The sequence below is a fragment of the Rhamphochromis longiceps genome, linkage group LG8 (assembly GCF_057381845.1).
Source record: "Rhamphochromis longiceps isolate RC_006_pf linkage group LG8, R_longiceps_female_GT1.1, whole genome shotgun sequence".
Classification (NCBI taxonomy): domain Eukaryota; kingdom Metazoa; phylum Chordata; class Actinopteri; order Cichliformes; family Cichlidae; genus Rhamphochromis; species Rhamphochromis longiceps.
This window is the reverse complement of record NC_140564.1, coordinates 26,306,975-26,325,197: the sequence shown is the minus strand read 5'-3', so window position 1 is coordinate 26,325,197 and position 18,223 is coordinate 26,306,975. Positions and strand designations below refer to the sequence as shown.

At 41.0% G+C, this 18,223-nt stretch overlaps 1 protein-coding gene across 3 annotated transcripts; it reads left to right on the top strand.

The window, feature by feature from the left end:
• Positions 1-1,192: 1,192 nt before the first annotated feature.
• Positions 1,193-16,755, top strand: ldb3b (LIM domain binding 3b). Of its 3 annotated transcripts, none has more exons than XM_085416753.1 (10): positions 1,193-1,321; positions 1,542-1,868; positions 5,131-5,282; positions 5,751-5,826; positions 9,450-9,472; positions 11,429-11,626; positions 12,269-12,292; positions 14,318-14,484; positions 14,646-14,682; positions 16,128-16,755. In XM_085416753.1, the coding sequence occupies exons 2-10, from the start codon at positions 1,773-1,775 to the stop codon at positions 16,222-16,224; spliced, it is 870 nt and encodes a 289-aa protein (XP_085272879.1). In that variant the 5' UTR covers positions 1,193-1,321; positions 1,542-1,772; the 3' UTR covers positions 16,225-16,755. The 3 variants fall into 3 exon arrangements, with proteins under 3 accessions (XP_085272879.1, XP_085272881.1, XP_085272880.1); XM_085416754.1 differs by having other exon boundaries at positions 1,300-1,411; XM_085416755.1 differs by lacking the exon at positions 12,269-12,292.
• The last annotated feature ends 1,468 nt before the right edge of the window (positions 16,756-18,223 follow it).

Sequence of the window (18,223 nt, the reverse complement as noted above, 5' to 3'; positions counted from 1 at the left end):
ACACTGCACAGCCAACAACACTTCACAACAGTATAAAAACACTTTTGGTGTAAAGTACTCTAAAAACACAATGAATAAAAATACATTTATAACAACAGCGGGCAGTGAGAACCCCTCCAGAAAAAAAGTGTGTGTTCAGGTCACTTTAATTTTTTTATATAAATGCTGCAAAAGCCAGTATATTGAGCTTTATTCTGAGATAAGTATACTTAAACTCTAGTGTCTCTTCCATGCCCATTGAGGACATCCATCCATCCATGCATGCATACTCTTCTGCTTGTCCTTATCAGGGTTGTGGGTGGTCTGGTGCCTATACCAGGTATAGGCACCAGACCGCCCGCCAGAGTTAGGCCCTCTGACCACCGTATACTGGTGGCAGTATAGGAATAAAAGATCGCTGACTGAAAACTCTTCCCTGGAACTGAATGTGAGCCCAAAACCTTCAGCTGTTTTCAAATATCTTATTTCTCTTTTTTGGACAGGTGTCTGGGATAGATTAAAACCAGGCGTGATTGTGCTCTAATTCTATCAGAGAGGCCCAGTATGTGACCACGCCACATACATGACTAAGAAATATGATTTAATCAAGTGGTGTCAAAAATGTTTGACAGATTTGTGCGAGTATCATCAAGGTGAATCCATAATCACTGCTGAGCACTGCCTCGAGGAGTAGATTGGCCAGGCTGGCTCAACTTCACTTATTGCTGTTTTTCCACACCACATGCACATGAAACCAGGTGTTTAGTCTCACACCACTGCAAAAACCCTGCCAGTTTGAAGGTGTGTGACTCAGAACTGATTCACAAAAATAATGGGATGTGGTATGTGAAATTAGAAAAACATGCAGTCTGTCACGACCTATTTAACAATGCCTACGTCTGTTGTTTGTGTTTGGTTGTGAATTAAATTGCTTTGTATCACACACACACAAACACACACACACAGAGAGTGTCGGCAACTTAATCAACTGGGTTGGTGTGTTGCTAGAAAATTGGCCTTTGGTAATTTGTTGTTTCCTCTCTCAAACAAAATGAAAGACTGAGAGCCTGAAAGGCAAATGACATCAGCCCACAGACACTGATTACAGACAATAGAGTGCAAGCGGCATGTACTCATAGCACTGAGAGAGAGAGAGCCAAAGAGAGGCAGAAAGAGAGAGAGAATGTGTTGCAGTAAGAGGGGTCTATATTGGCGATATGAATCGGCAGTGAAGCATTCTGGGGCTTCGTGTTACAGGCCTTATACGGGCCAGGGCCCCTGTGTCTCTGGCTCTCTCAGCTATTCTTAGGCTGTCTGTCCCTCACCCTCAGCAACCCTACAGGCAAGAAACTCTTCTCCACATTAATACTAATTTAAATGTTCATTTTTGCCACTTTGCATTTGAGTGTTATTGATATTTTTTGATTTCGGGGTAAGAAGTCAGACTTTACTGTTTTCTGCAGTAGCTCAGCCCGACTCTTCTGTGTGTGTACCTATCTGCACGTGTGTGTCTGTGTGCACAAACATATGCGTGTGTGTGTGTCTCCATTTGTGTATCTCAGTGGTTCCATAGCACCTGACCCACCCACCCACCCCAGGGTGTTTGTCCTGAGAGCTGGGAGCAGAAGGGTTGTGAAGCCAGGGCCAAGGGAGGTAAGAGCAACCACCGAGGCACCGAGCGGGACAAAAGGATAGCAGGGGTAGGACGGAGAACAAGGGCACAGCACACAGGAGGGGAAACCGCGCAGCCAGCAGGAGTTGTTTGCAGGAGGAGTGTTGACATTTAGCCGAAGATGAGTACATACACAGTGACTCTGAATGGCCCTGCTCCGTGGGGCTTCAGACTACAGGGAGGAAAAGACTTCAACATGCCCCTCACCATCTCCAGGGTAAGGACAGAGCGACCCTCACAGATTTGTTGTGCAACATAAAGAGAAAGTAATGAGAAATGTGACACTAACGAGACAGCCTGTAATTAGCTTGGAAAGGGAAACCAAAACTTCAGACATCTCAGACTGTGTGCACTGATTGGCTGGCTTAAAGCAAATTGAATAATTCAGTGGTGATAAAACACAAAATACACAGTTCACAATACTGTAAGCAAATGATTAACACCCTCAAACAAAACCTCTGTAACCTTTCCCTGCTTGGATAACTTAGTAAGCATCTTTTTATTTATTTGTTGTTGTGTCAGCAGAAAACCAATCACACAGCACATTCTTCAACTGTTTAATAAAGTGCCCTTAAACCCTTAAATGTAACCTAAAAAGCCTAAAAATCTTTTATTACGCAGCGCAGATTAGATTATTTTTTCCTGCTCTGACTATATTTGACATCTAGCTTGTGTTTGTGTACGCGCATACTGTATATCTGTGTGAGCAGGTGTGGTTTGTGTGTGTGCTTTGGTTATGTAATGTTGCTGTAAGCAGTGATGGTAGGGAGCCTCCGATGTAACCTCCATGGAGACTTCGAGAACAGCAGCAGTGGAAAGATGGGAATAGTTTCACTGCTGCCTGACTTAACGCTGAGTGCTGCTGGCACACTTCAGCTAATTTTCAAGAATACCTACATTTCATCTTGATTAATCACTTTTTTCCTCATCCAAGTCATTAGTTAAGCAAGTGACTATTGAAGTTATTTTAACTGTCAAAACTGTTACTAAATTATTTAAAATAAAAGTTAAAAAAGTTTTATAAGAACTTATAACAAGCATAATTTTCTTAAAAAAAACAAAGCAAAATCTAAAATTCAAGTTAAAAGGAAGGAAAGACTATAACCACTTAGTGTTCAGCAGAGAGACTTTCTCCCTTTCTGATTCTCTGGCAGGCACCACTGGGGGTGTATTTACAGCATTCCCTTTAAATAGCTTTAGGGGAGAGGTGGATGGATGGTTGGGAATGGGACAGGAAAGCAGCGAGCATTGCGAGGAAGCTAACGGCAGCTTGTGTTACCTTTAGTAAGCTTTCTCGTGGTCAGTTTCAGTTTCCTCGTTTGGAGCTGCTCCTGTGGAGAAACAGATGGGCAGGGGGTCGATTTAGGAAATAACAGAGAAAAGTAGGAATGAGGTGGATGCTTGCCTGAGAGTAATCTCTGCTCCCCTCCCACCTCGAGCCCTTCATTCCTCAGGCCTGATTGATGCTCAGCTGGTAATCAGGCTCTGTTATATTGATCCAGACATCTGTTACTTCATTGTCTTCTGATCCCCGTCTTAGGCAGGCGAGGGGAGCTTTGATCTGTGTCCAGGGTAAGATTGTATCATTGGATTTGTTCAGGTTACCTGTGATTGGTCCTGACAAGTTAACATAAAACACTGCAGCTTGACATGTCAGCTCAGGGTGACATTACAGTTTGACGTAACACTGCAGAGGTTTGGATTTCGGACTTTTGCCAAGAACTAATAAAAGGAAAGAGGAATGAAGACATTGGATTTCCTTACTTCTTGTTATCCAAGCCAAAGCACTTGCCACTAAGAGTGATATTTATTTATATATCTATTGTTATTAATTAAATATATTGATGTTAAAATGTTCTCATTGTGCTTGCCATAGCTGAAATTGTTTTAAAAACTTGACTCTCTCAGAGTTTCACCCACACCACTCTGGTCTATGTGCATGCTCTCTTGAGACTGACATATTTCTAAAGGAGTGAAAACATCTCTCACCATGAAAGCATCTCTCGTTAGTGCATGTGGAAAAAATAACCTAACAATAGCAACATTATGCCTAATATTTGTCCAACTAATTGATTCAGTGCAGTCTGGCATGCTGTATAAAACCTGCAAGTAACATTTTTTTCCACATGAATTATTCATCGTTCATTTTAAAGACTCTTATTTTGAAGGATGAACGTGTTATATCTAAGGAAAACATGCGTGATGAATTGTTTGGGTGGTGTCGTGCGCTTCGCTGAACTGAGGCAGCAGAAATATTACTTCTCCTTCACCTTGCTTTTCTGGCCTCTTGCACACACGCACACACAAAGACTGAAATGGAAACACTAAAGCAGACAAAGCAGACGTAAAGAGGAAATAAAGACATGACAACAGTGTGAAAAGACACAGCAGACCAATGATAATGTGATCAAATCTTGGGGGAAAAAAATGCTTTGTAGTGAGTTTGTAGAGGCTATGATTAAAATAAACAGAAAAAAAGAACAATCAAAGAAGTTTTGCATGAATGTCAGTAGTAGGTGTGTGTGTGTGTGTGTGTGTGTGTGTGTGTGTGTGTGTGTGTGTGTGTGTGTGTGTGTGTGTGTGTGTGTGTGTGTGTGTGTGTGTGTGTGTGTTTGAGAGATAGAGAGGGGGCTCACAGGGGTCAATCACTGGCATCAGGAGCATCGCTTATTTTCAACTCTTTAACGAGTTGCCTGTAAGCCTAGACCCAATACTGTATAACCCAGACCGCTGAGCTCACTTAAACCTCCTCTCTGTGTAGTTTAACAGCTAAAACGAGGCTTTGTTGCACAGCTAGAAGTATACTGCGTTGAAGGTCATACATGAAGGATAACTGAAAGTGACAAAGAAAAGTGATGTAATGCTTTACATAATCTGAAGAATAAAATCTTTTTTCTTGTCATTCAAATTCAAGAAAATCTTCCCATCCCTCTGTTAAGGACCTTCTTCTCTTTCTCTCTTGTTCTGTGTTCTCTAACCGACATGAGACATGTCAATGAAATAAGTTCAGTGTCAGGAATAAAAGTATTCTGCACGCTTTGTGGCTCTGAAATGTTGCTGCTTTTATTTCACTGTTTTTTCTCTGCTGTTGATACTCATTAGACTCGTAGATAACAGTTGGTTACGCTCTGTCAGTTAACATAACTCATCTCCAGAGCTGAAGGATTACTTTAGTTTGCTTCATCGGCTTTTCTCTCCACTAACTTTAAGGCTTATTTACTGTGCCGCTACACACACACAGCATTAATAACTGAGTGAAAAGAGCAGCTACAGTGGAAGCGGAAGTAACACGTCGGCTGGGCGGTTTAAGGCCAACATTAGCAGGCAGATGAACAAACTGTTTGAATCGTATCTTGTGTTTGTAACTTTCTTAAATGCAGGTCAATTTGTACTAAGTGTAACTGCATATGTTTGTCAGTTTTCTGAGGAAGGTGTATCAGTGGCTCTAGCGTGACCTGCTCTGCTGACCCTTTCCTTAGATAACTCCGGGCAGCAAGGCAGCGGGAGGCAGCTTGACCCAGGGTGACATCATCTCAGCTATTGATGGGGTCAGCACCGAGGGGATGACGCACCTGGAGGCCCAGAACAAGATCAAGTCTGCCACCATCAAACTCACCCTCTCAATGCAGAAGTAAACAAGCAGCACACTTATATCTTAACACCCACCCCCACAAACTAAAGTAGGTGATGAAGAAGAAACTTTTAAGGTACTTGAGTTGGATTTGCCTTGTCAATTTGGGCGTTTAAGGAGGAGGACAAAGTGATGAAAGTGATACTTCAGAAAATTAAGGTTCCACTTCACACTTGAGTAAACTAACAGATCCGGGATTGGCTCTGTAACTAGCTGTGATTCCGCGAAATCCCTCTATGTACACACTCAGTTCAAATCAGTTTAATTTTATGAGAGTCTCTTCAATCCGCCTACACAGTTTCCATTTAGACTAAAGGTGAGCACATGAGATTTTTCCAACTTCTAGTTATGCATATGAAAAACTGGCTGATTCTGCAGCTCTAACACCAAAAAAGTGACATGAGGAAAACACATCTGACGTTTTCTCCCTGAACAGAATTTTTTATTTTTTTGCTGTATAATCTACAGATCAAGACGCCCGGCCCCAGTTCCCACGGCAACTCCAAGGATGGACTCACCTATGCCAGTCATCCCTCACCAGAAGGTATAAACACAGCCGCTCTATCATAAAAAAACATACCTAAATGACACACGCAGACCTACTGAATATCATATATGTTGTCTGTTAAATCCTGTGTGTTGGTAAATGTGTTACGTATCCTCGTCTTATACGTGTTTGTAAGAATATGATTAACTATTTTATAATGGTGCCATCAGGCAGTGACCTGCTGCCCTCTAGTGTAAAATATTCACAGTGCAACTGAAGGGGAATCACTACAGGGAGGTCAGAGGTCAGCAAAAGAAAAGCAAAACACCAACAGAACAACTGCTAAACAAGCTGCTAGCTTTGGTTTAATTTAAAAGATTCATTTTTCATCTCTATATATCCATCTATCTTGACATTCTCCCATTTTTAAGGCATTACAAGAGGAACATTTTGCAGGAGAAGTTCAAAAGAAGGATCAAGAGTCTTGTGGAATCCTCCTGGACAAAAAACCCTGCAAAAGAAATCTCTTCCCAGCTTCAAGATCTCCACCAAGCCAACGGGGGCAGTACAATTCCCCAATAGGCCTTTACTCCCCCGAAACTCTCAGAGATATGATTGATATGCAGGGCAAAATAGGCGAGGGATCAGCATCGGCCAGAAGAGTTTCATCGCTGGGGTAGGTTAGCACACTTTAACCACCGGTTAAATAATACGGAGAGAAGAAGATAACTAATCTGGGGGGGGGGGGGAGCCAAACAGAGCTCACCCAAGGAATGAAGCCACACCTCCCTCATTTAACCAAAGATTAACAGAAAATATACTCAGAACTTTCCACTGCTATTCCAGTACGCATAACCTCTCACACGTGGCACTATTTTAGGAGCGTGCATACAAATGCACCTGGCCTGCATCCAGGTAACAGAACGGGAGGAGCGCAGGATCATTTGAGGATATTTGGAGCCTCTTTACTAAAGGTCACATTCCCTCAGTACTACATTTAAATATCTCAGAACAAAAACTGACTCTTCAAGATGAAAACATAAAGCCAGTGAAATGATGCTGCCATCAGCAACATCGTCACCAAAGAAGTCTTTTTGCTGTTTCGGCTCCCCAAGTTGGTTTTTTGAAGATTTTATCATCTGGGGAATGCATCCCTCTTACTGCACACATGGGAATGAAAGCCCACAACAAAGGTTTTATTCTTGTTTGAAGCAGAGACATGCTGTTTTTGTGAGTGTCGCTGATGCGAAGGTAAAAGCTCTGCAGGTATAGCAAAAACAAACCCGCTGTACAGGTGCTGACTTACGGTTCTCTGAGCTCATTCAAAAAACCAAAAAACAAAAGGTGTCAGATTCTGTTTGTTTTTTTATTCAATAGATCTAAATAATTAGGTATTAATTTTGTTGTTTTTTGTTGCTTTTTTATCTTTGTTTTCGCCTTCTGGCTATCTGTGTGTTTAGATTCAGAAAACAAACCAATAACATTTATTTTGATTAAACAATTCTAAGGGAAAAATGCAGAAACATTCATTAAAAATTAAAGTCAGAATTTGTAAAACTGTTTTGGTTTTTCACCCCTAAAATAGCAACAATGTTTTTCAGTGGATCACATATTTAATAACCTGTAACTGACTAATCTTTTCTGCTGTATTGTGCTGTTATCACTGAATTATTCAGCGTAATAGTGGCCATTTATTTCAGCATTGTGCTTTTCTCTTTCTAAATTTATCAGTTTTGAGAATATAACTGTAGGGCCCCACTATAGTAAATTTTAGAGTTGATATTCATGTAATGAAAGACGTCCTTATAGAGGGTGATTTTCAGCTCCACAGAAAACCAAGGGATTGACTCAAAATTAGTTCCAACGTCGAGGGAAAATGCCACTATAATAATAATTTTTCTTCTGTGTTCACAGTGCATTATTGGGCTACATAATATATTTTTTGGACAAAACATAATATAACACATTCTGCACATTCTTATATATACTTTCTAAACAGATACCAGGAAAACAGCACTTTCTTCAACTCATATTTCCACCTAACAAAGCTCAGGTTGGCTCCATTTCTTTCTTATTCTTCTTTTTTGGTGTCCGTAAAGTCATATTCATGTTGCATATTTGATCTGGAAGTTCCCATACCTGGAGTCTGGTGGGAGTTGAATTATGGCCGCTGTTGAGCGGTCTCTTCTCAGAAGGATGGCATGTGTTTGCGTGAAGTCTCAGTCATGGAATACGTGTAGAGTTTAATTAAGGGTGTAACGTGTTTGGCCTCTGACATATCACAGCCACGTATCAGTCTCCCCCTAATCTGTTTCCCCTCTGCTGAGCCCTTACAGTAACAGCCAATGGGAAGTCAGGTGTCAGAAAAACGTGCTCCATGCAGAGCACAGGATGATGACGGCAGCGTCATGCCAGCAGCCCCACCTCACTGAGTACATGCGGACACACACACACACACTCGGAGAGGACGAGCAGCTGTTGTACGCAGTTATGGAATGTTCCGCTCTGGTTACACACCATCATCCTGAATCCCCTGAAGGCCAAACCTGAGAAAGGACACCCCGTCTATAGGGAGATGCCCCATACGTGATATGTTTCACTTTACTGTACCCTGAACACATCCATGTACTGTAGAGACAAACATTTATGTGTCTCACCACTGTGGAATTGAACACATTTACACTGACAATATGAAGTTGGCAATGATTCCTCGCATAAGAGGAAGTCAGTCTCTCTGAAGATTGAAATCATTCAGGCTTAAAATCTCACACGATATTGGTTATGCTGCACTATGTGTAGCTCATTAAAACTATCAGGCACTCTGTTTGTCCTCTCAGTTTATTTTGAAAACAGCAACAGAACTCACAAATACTCACAAACTCAAAGCACATTCAAACTGACCTCTGCAGTAGGTGAAAATTTAATAAAACTATATAACTGTGTCTGGGATAGGCCCCAGTCTATTAGCGGTTTATAAGCTAGATGCATGGATGGATGGACAGACCGAACTATTGCCATATCATTAGCCTTGTCTTGTGCCCATATTAAAATGAAACAACACTGAAAACCACCATTTGTTCCAAGTAACCCTGAGAATAAGAGTGAAATGGATGCAGATTTATGAAGGTGAATTTGTGTGAAACTTTACAAACTCCTGTTTTAGCAGGTTTTAAGAGCCCAGAGTGTAACCTTTTATACATGAGACAGATTCTTGGCAAAAGCTAAAGTGAAACCAACATAAATATTTCCATATGCAGGGTTAGAAATCTGCAGTAACTTGTCTGTGCCAGCCTGTGTTCATCTATCTGTAATGTCTGCTGTTCTGACATAAGTTGAGCGGGTGGTTTGCGTTCTGTTTTGTGTGGTTGTGTATATTTTTGTCTGTTCTGCGCTAAATGTGTCTACATCCCTGTCGTCCTGTGTCATGTGACTGAAACACTTCTGCTCCTGTCAGTCACTCCTGAGGTTTCAGGGGTAGCAGGGAAATATCCCAGTGATGGGAAAAAGGCTGCTATTTTGACCAGTACATGGGATTACACATGAGCACTGTAGCCGGATGGTTTCCTGCAACGCACATAGAGCTATTGTTATCCACAAAAAATACCTGTAGTGATTCACCACATTCCCTCCTTTTGTCTATTTGTCTCTCTTTGTGTGTCGGTTCCTCTGGTGTGTTTCAGGTTATTGCAAACACAGCTGCAAAGTCAGTACCTTAATTTATTTTTACAGCATTTCATGTGCATGAAGTGAAGCGCAGCAGTATTAGCAATTTTCGATCATCCACTCGTAACTTTGGTGTGAGGTTGTGGGATTTGTGTGTTTGTGGTTGAACTAAAGCTTCCTTGTAGCTGTTGGGCTGCACTGAGCGTGGCGTTCACAAGCTAAAAATTCAAGTCATGTTAAAATCATCTGGTCCCCAGAAGTGGAAAATGGCAGACTACCACATTACTTTGGTAACTTTGGCCAGAATCTCTACTTTTCTCCATGTCACAAGAAATGACTGTGCATCGTTCTTCACTTTGTTTATCTGACAGCTCTGTTGCCATTTACTTTATCATAAAAATGTAACATGCCTGCCAAGATTACATTGTAGCCAAGAGACGAGTTCCAACGTTACTTACATTTTGAGACAAAGAAACCAAAACAGACTGTAAATTTTAGCGCTGACACAATTTTATTTCTCCCTTAAATAATTATTTCATTTTCATTTCATTTCATTAAGTTTATTGATCCCAAAGGAAATTGTTTAAGGCTGCCGGCATTCCAGCATCAGCACTGAACTCATAATGTACTGAGACATTTACCTGCATTTCCACTTCTGCTGGTCCTTTTAATCAGTTTTACTGTGTGTGAAATTCATAACAGATATGTTATGTATTTGCAGTACTATGCCTATATCAGTATAACTGAGTGCATCATTTTAAACATGCCAGTGATGACCTGTCAGTTTGGCCTGCTGGGTGCCTGAAACATTAGCATGTTTGGTTTTCTTTGGACTTGTTTGTTTGTCAAGTAAAAGCTAAGAGTTTAGAAATGTTCAAGAGATGATGTCAAAGACCTTTTAGTTTCTGTTGACATGCTGTGTCCCAATTCCACAAATATTAGAAATATTAATTCACTGGTATTAAATATTTATCCAGTAGGATCTGAACATTTGCCGCACATAGTACACGAATAATGCTGTGTTTAGTTCCCCTCTAAAGTTGGGTGTTGTAGCTTGGAACAACGTGATTCCCGATTTGAGCATTTTCAACTTGGAAAATCAAGAAACACTATTTTATTTATTTATTTATTTTTTTGCTCCTTAGGTAAAGCCTGTCATGTGTGACAAGCACTTAAAAGCCACCGCAGCCCATAATCGATAGAGCCCGGTCAGTGATCTGTCTGTGGCTTATTTATTAGCAAGTCACAAATATGCAACAATACAGATGAAAAGTTTTACTGTTTACATTCGCTGCTGCCATCTAGAATAGTTTCAGTCGAGATGGTGGGGTTGCTCCAACTTTCCAAGTTTGAAATCCGATTTTAAGGCAGAGTTCCAGGTGAAAGTTCCATTTCTGAACTTGGAAATTCTGACTTCAGCTGGATTGCACTGTAAGAAGTTAGCATATGACATATGCAGCAGCTAATGTCCCTTCCAAACAGTGACAGCAGGATGCAATGCTCCCTGTGTCAACTAGATTATTTTAAAATATACTTCATTGTGGCTTCAGCATTAAAAGTGAAAGAGCTGTTAGGTTGTCTCTATGTCTATGGGCACTTAAATACTGTTAATAAATTGTGAACTTTTAAGTGATGTTTGTAGACAATCCCAAACTTTGATGGTGTAAGTCAACATATGTGGCATGGTGGTGCAGTGGTTAGCACTGCTTCCCCACAGCAAGAAGATCTGGGGCTCGAATCCAGTCTGGAATCACACATTTTTCCATGTTTTGGATCTGGGACACAGCTACAGTACAGAGTGGTGTATATTTGCTAACCACTACAGCGGTACAACAGCCCCCCCTTTCTGCCGATTGCATGACTACACCTTGACCTTGCCTTTTCGTTCCCCTCATATCCCCGTCTGTTAACGCCTCATGTTTAAACCCTTCACCCCACACCTGAAACCTTCTTCTTTTACCCACTGACCTTTCACCCTTTCCACCTGCTCTGACAGTGTGGAGTACACCCCCAGCTTCAACCCCATTGCTTTGAAAGACTCAGCCCTGTCCACCCACAAGCCCATTGAAGTGAAGGGTCCAGGAGGAAAAGCCACTATCGTTCACGCTCAGTACAACACACCAATCAGCATGTACTCACAGGACGCCATCATGGACGCTATCGCAGGGCAGTCACAGGCAAAGGGACACGACAGGTGAGGACACACAACTAAACCAATCCCGCCCCCAGGTGTTTTATACCTCTTTTGCACTCACCATTTGATGACATCACACTGACTGAACAAAGCCACGTGTTTAGAAATTAAAGGGTCAGTTACTCAAATGACAAAAATCCCCATATTCATTCACTCAATCTTCACTTGCTGGTTATATTAAGGCACTAAAATCTACTTTGATTGTCAGATTGGTTTAAAATATGCCTCTGTGTGTAAATGACACACCAAAAAGTAGTTTGCAAGTCAACTTGTGAGTTATGAATGAGAATCCCATTTTACTGTTGCCATAACGCAGTAGGTCACAGCATCACTGCCACTATGAGATGCCAATGTGTCTGATAAAACAGCAGTGGTTGATGAAACTGACCTTTTAACTTTTGCCTGAAAAGCTCCAAATAAGGTGGAGCTTCTGAGCATACGTTAAGCCTACGCTGCTACAAATAGGGTGTCTATAGTGGTGTAGTGTATGCCCGGGCTTTTCCTTGTTGTCTATGTCCATGCCGAGTACTCCTCCGTGCCTTCACCCACTTTCCTCTGCTCATTCCATCCAACCAACCAACCACACCCGCGCTGTCCTCCACCCATCCCTCCCCATCCTTCCTTCCTGGTTGTGACATGAAGTGAAGAGGCAGGCTCCCCCTTGGCGTAAGTACAGCAGAGCTGCTTTTCCGTCTCGCCTCTCCTCATCCGTGCGTCTCCTCTCGTCTCACGACTTCATAATAGCTTGCGCATTGTGCCATGTGTCTCATAAACTAATGCCCGACTGAAAAATGTCTGAAAATCCTCCAGCCTCCTGTATACAGAATTTATGTTTTTATGTGTTTGTCTGAAACATCACATCAAAGTGTTTGATGCACACTAACCATGAGGTTGTCATGGTTATGTGTGAGGAAGTACCGTGGGTACTTTGGCCTTAGTGTGAGAGTGCAAGTCGAGTTTAGAGTCATACTCTGAAAAAAGGAGCCAGTATCATCACAGCTTCGGGAACCTGATGGGATTTCATCTGATGCAGTTTTATGGCATGGGAATGTTCTGAGTATCACAGGTTTTTAAAACATCTACTGCCCGGACCCGCACTGAATCACTTACTAACTGCTGTGTACATGCTCCTGAGTATTTACTGTCATGAAGACTACAAGACAGTAAATACAGGCACTTAAGGTAAAACTATAGATCAACAGAACAGAATTGAATATGATGGATTAACACATAAACTATAAAAATGTAATAATTAACCTTAATGTAAAAAATGCCCATGATTGTATAAAATTCAATATTTAGTGGGTTTTCAGTGGGTGTTAATACTGCAGATTTCAGCAGGTCTTTCCAGTTTCAGGTCTGTTACACACTGAGATTAGAGACTTTCAAGAACTCCTAAAAAGCAAAGAATTATAGACACATACAAATATGCATACAGTGCTGTGAAAACGTCTTTGCCCCCTTCCAGATATCTTCATCTTTTTCATATTTGTCAGACTAAAATGTTTTAGATAATCACAGAAATTTTAATGCTAGACAAAGATAACATGAAATGATGCAAAACCCTTGGCAGAAAGAACTGCAATCAAGTTTTTTTTGATAACTTTGAAGGTTTTTTTTGTATTATTATTAGCATGAATAGCCTGTTTAAGATCATGCCAAAGTTTTTCAGGTCACTGCAACCTTGATTTGGGTTTTTTTGTGCCATTCAGAGATGGACTTGCTGGTGTTTTTCGGATCATTGTTCTGCTGCAGCCCAAGTCCGTTTGAGCTTAAGGGTCCAAATTGACGGCCAGATATTCTCCTTTAGGATTTTTCATAGAGAACAGAGTTCATGGTTCCATCAGTTGCAGCAAGTCATCCAGGTCCTGAAGCAGCAAATCAGCCCTAGACCATCACACTACCACCACTGTGCTTGACTGTTGACATGATTTTCTTTTTATGAAATGCTGTAATGGAACTTAAATCTTGCAAAAACTTTACGTTTTGGCTCATCAGACCATATATTGTTTTCCCAAATGTCTTGGGCATCATTAAGATGTTTTTTTTAACAAATGTGCAGAAAGCTTTTGTGTTCTTTTTTTGTCACCTGTTATTTTCTCCTTGGAAGTCTCCCATAGATGCCATTTTTTTCCAGTCTCTTTTTTGTTGTTGTTGAACCATGAACACTGACCTGAACTGTGACACGTGAGGCTTGCAGTTCTTTAGATGTTGTTCTGGGTTCTTCTATGACCCCTTGGATGAGTCATCATTCACTCTTGTTGTATGTTTGGCAGGCAAAAGTTTCACAACTTTACCACTAATTGATGATTTAACAAGGGGCAATTAGTTTTTCACACAGGGCCTGGTAGGTTTGGATATATAACTGTATTTTGTATTTATTTGGGTTTTGTCTAGTATTAAAATTTGTTTAATAATTTGAAATATGTCAAAACTAAATGTAAAAACTAAGAAATTAGGAAGGATGCAAATAATTCTTCACAACACTGAATTAAAAGAGTGATGCTTTAGGCAATTTTACTTTTTGTTCCAATATTTGTTTTTGGTGTACAAATATTCTACTACTCTAATATCGTTAGGTGGTAGTGTATCATGGGCACTTAATACATGATCTAGTTTCAGCTTTTAAAGGTTGGGCCTTAACATCCATCATTGTTCCGATGACGTCTAACTGAACTCTTTGTCCTGCAGTGGTGTTCTGCCCATCAAGGAGCCTGTGGTAGATTGTGCATCTCCAGTGTACCAGGCAGTGATCAGGCCAGGAGAGCCCCTGGACATGACTGACTGGGCTCGCCGCGCTGCCAACCTGCAGTCTAAAAGCTTCAGGATTCTGGCCCACATCACTGGCACCGAATTCTGTCAGTACACTGACTCCACCTTATCTTCTTGTCCTTTCATCCTTTATGATTTCATACCCTCTCCCTGAATGTGCCCGATACTTCTCCTTCCAAATCCTCAATTAGTTATCATCTCATTGAGAGATCTTACTAAATGCTCTTGTTTATGTCTGTCAATGCAGTGCAAGACCCAGATGAGGAAGCCCTGCAGAAGTCAAGGTAAGAGTGGTCTTTTAATGGTGCGTGACCAGTCTACTGACAGTTGGAGACATTAGAGAGGTTCAGATACTTTAGCAAAATTGAAAAATTACATCAACTGGCATCAGCTACCTTGTCTTAAAGAAAAATGCATAGAAAGCTAAGCTGAACTGAAGTGGATACTTCAACTTTAATTAAAAGGGTTTAAGAAAGGTATTGCATTAACTGTTTATTGCAGCCATTTTTATACATAGCAATCCACTTTCATATGCTCAAAAGTAACTGGACAAACCAACATAACTTTTAATGGAAGGATTGTTTCTAATGCTTGGATCCCTGCTTGAAACCCTGCTCTGCCAGGCCTTTACTGCAGCCAGCTTTCCTTCTGCTTTAAGGGTCTCTTTGACTTAACTTTTATATCTAATAACCTATTTTGACACTAGAACATCATATTTTGAATTTTGCCTCAGCTAATTATTCATTTGCACTGTCAGATTAGTTTTGCAGCACTTGGTTGAATCTGAGCAGAGAGCTCAGCTGCTTCTATTAGGAACGTATCAGCAATAAATACTAGTAAACCAGCTCCACTGGCTGGCAGCTATATACGCCCATGCTTCAGTACGCTGGCATGCTTTAGATCATGACTTGCTCTTTTCCTTCTTCATACTCTTCTCCTTCCATCATTTTTGTGCAAGTTAATCTTGTACGTCTTGAGAGTTGTTTTTTGACAACCTCTAAAGAAACACTTTACTATCATCAGTTTATTTCAGAAAGGAGAGACACCAAGATACAGAATACAATTAATCTATTTGACGATTAGACTCTGATGACTCCCAGTGATAGGAATTAGGATAGGACCCCCTGGAGTCTAAGCCTCCATCTTCATCTTCATCGTCACCGGTGTATAAATGAAGCTCTGAGTGACAAGAGTGGGACAGAGTGCAGGCTGATTGGCTCAGAGAAAGTGGGCAAGAAGATGATTGGACTAGAGCAAGGATGTTGCCATTGAGTTTGATAGCATGGAAACCTGACAGTGATCGAAACAATATCCTCCTGAGACCCAGCCTATTCATTTTTGTCCTCTGTAATGGACATTTGTTTTTAATCTGTATCCTTTGACTTATTTGAGCGACCCTACTAAGTCTCAATGTGCTCAATAGAGGACATTCTGGCATTTCCAGTGATATCTCATGTTTGGGTGGTCTCTTTTACCTCCAAAGAGGCAGGAAATCACGAAAACAGAAAAATACTTTTTTCCTCAGTTCTCTGGAATCCACTTGGAAAAGTGGTGCACTATGTTTAAAACTGGCTTTTTCTTCTGTAATACACTTTGATGATGTACAGATGAAAAATTATAAAGAAGTGTGTCACTCTCCAAATATGCATGCACCTAACCGTAAACTAAAAAGTGTTATTTATTTAATTTCTTTCCCCACGCACACACATATTGTTTTCCCTACCATCAGAGAGAAGTTTGAGTCGGAGGTCAAAGGGCCCCGCTTTGCCAAGCTGAAGAACTGGCATCATGGACTGTCTGCACAGATCCTTAATGTCCAGGAATAAAGAGGAGAAGGTGAAAACAAAGGGAAAGAGAAAGAGAGAGAGGGGGGAGGAGGAGAACATGTAAAGGACGACATGGACAAAAGGAGGAAAAAGAGATAAATTATGGAGAGAGATAAGGAGCAAGAGGAGGAGCAAAGTGCTCGGGAATGTGACATAGTATTGTAGCCCAGATTAGTTTGATGAAAGATACTAAATGTTAGTGTAAGAATGCTAAATGTTAAATGTCAAATATATCTGTCAGCTGCTAAAACCTGATCTAGCATTTGGGTTTTTCTTTCCTTGTTTCCTTTTTGTTTGGGTTCTGTCTCTCTTATGTGAAAGGGAAATTGTACAAAAAATGAAGTATTCAAGTGAAAATGCAGAAATTATGTTTCTTTTATGCACCAGTACGTAAACAAACATATGAATTTTAACACTATGTGCATGTTTGTGAGGCAGCACACATAGAGATGTATCTAAATGCACCAATACAGTATGTAAAAAAACAAATGCACTGATATGAATGTGAATAAATGTTTTCTTAAAACAATACGGCTGAATGAACTGCTGTAAACCGCTGGAAACATGGTGTGGTGCTATGATTGAGACGTTCATCAATCGTGTTTCCTGTCATTTCTGTTCCTGATGGAAAAGCAGAAGCAGTCTTTGACTTTGCAAACCAGGATAAAAACTAAACCAAAAACAAAAGAGCATCTAACAGCTTTTGACAGGATAATAAGATGATTGTTTATTTGCTTGTGGCACCGCTGGCACTGGCACAGCTGTGATAACAGGGCTGACAAAGCCTTAGATATGAACACAGCATGTGGAGCCACAATCTTCAGCTTTTATTTTAAGGCAACGCCATTAAACTTTTTCTTATTTTCTAACATTCACTTCTCAAAACAAATTAATAAAACACTGAAAACATATCAGATCTCAATGGAAAAATGGAAAAAATGGTGCTCAGTAGTTTGTATGGCCCCCATGTGCTTATATGCATGCATAACAGTGACAGCTCCTAATGGGATGACAGGTTTCCTGGGGTTTCTCCTTCCAGAGCCTGGGCATTGTCGTGCACCAGGAGGAACCCAGGACCCACTGCACCAGCGTAGTGTCTGATATTGGGTCCAGAGAGTTCATCTTGATACCCACAACAAACCTTTTGGCAATTGCATCTCCTGGAGGAGTTGGAGTAGTTGTGCAACCTCTGTAGGGTCCAGCTATTGCCTTATACTTCCAGTAGTGACACCGAGAACAGCCAAATGCAAAGCTAATGAAAAAACGGGAAACATGAGGTGGGAAAAAATATCAGTGACCTCCATCTGTAAAATCATTTCTGTCTTCGGGGGTTGTGTCATTGTTGCCTCTCTTGTGCACCTGTTTTTAATTTCATTGATACCAAAGCAGCAAAAACAACTCCCTCTGCTACTTAACTGACCAGATTGATTGGCTGGATGCTGTACTCTAAAATCCCCCTTTCAAATTTTTTAGCAGTGTATACTGTGGCAGTGAGTTAGCATCCAGGGGTTAACAATATTAACTCTTTGTTTAGTTCTGTTTCTTCACCAACACATGACAAAGATATTTGGCTGTGTTTTTCTGCTATTCGCTCCCCAACCAGCTACCTAATGTTTCTGCACTTTCTGGTGAAAACTGACACACCAAACATGGACTTGACCAGTGAGGCCACAACAAAAAATATTAAAATACAGAACCAAAAATTCAATTTCTAGAAAGAAAACTTCTGCAGAGCAGAGGGGAACTGCATGAAGGGGGGCTACCAGCAAGGCTCTTTTCAGGTAAACAGTTTATCGTTCATAGTCGTGCACGTTGACTTGGACTTGGCTACAAAAGATTTGCAAACAGCATCAGTGACTGATGATCATACATCTTATGACTTAACAGCTGAAGTCTAAATAACCCCCCATCACTGCCATAATGCTGCGTCATGATGCGATGAGTCCTGTGAACACCAGAGGGCAGTCAAAGACCTGAAGGAGGGACCCTCCGCCTCTGC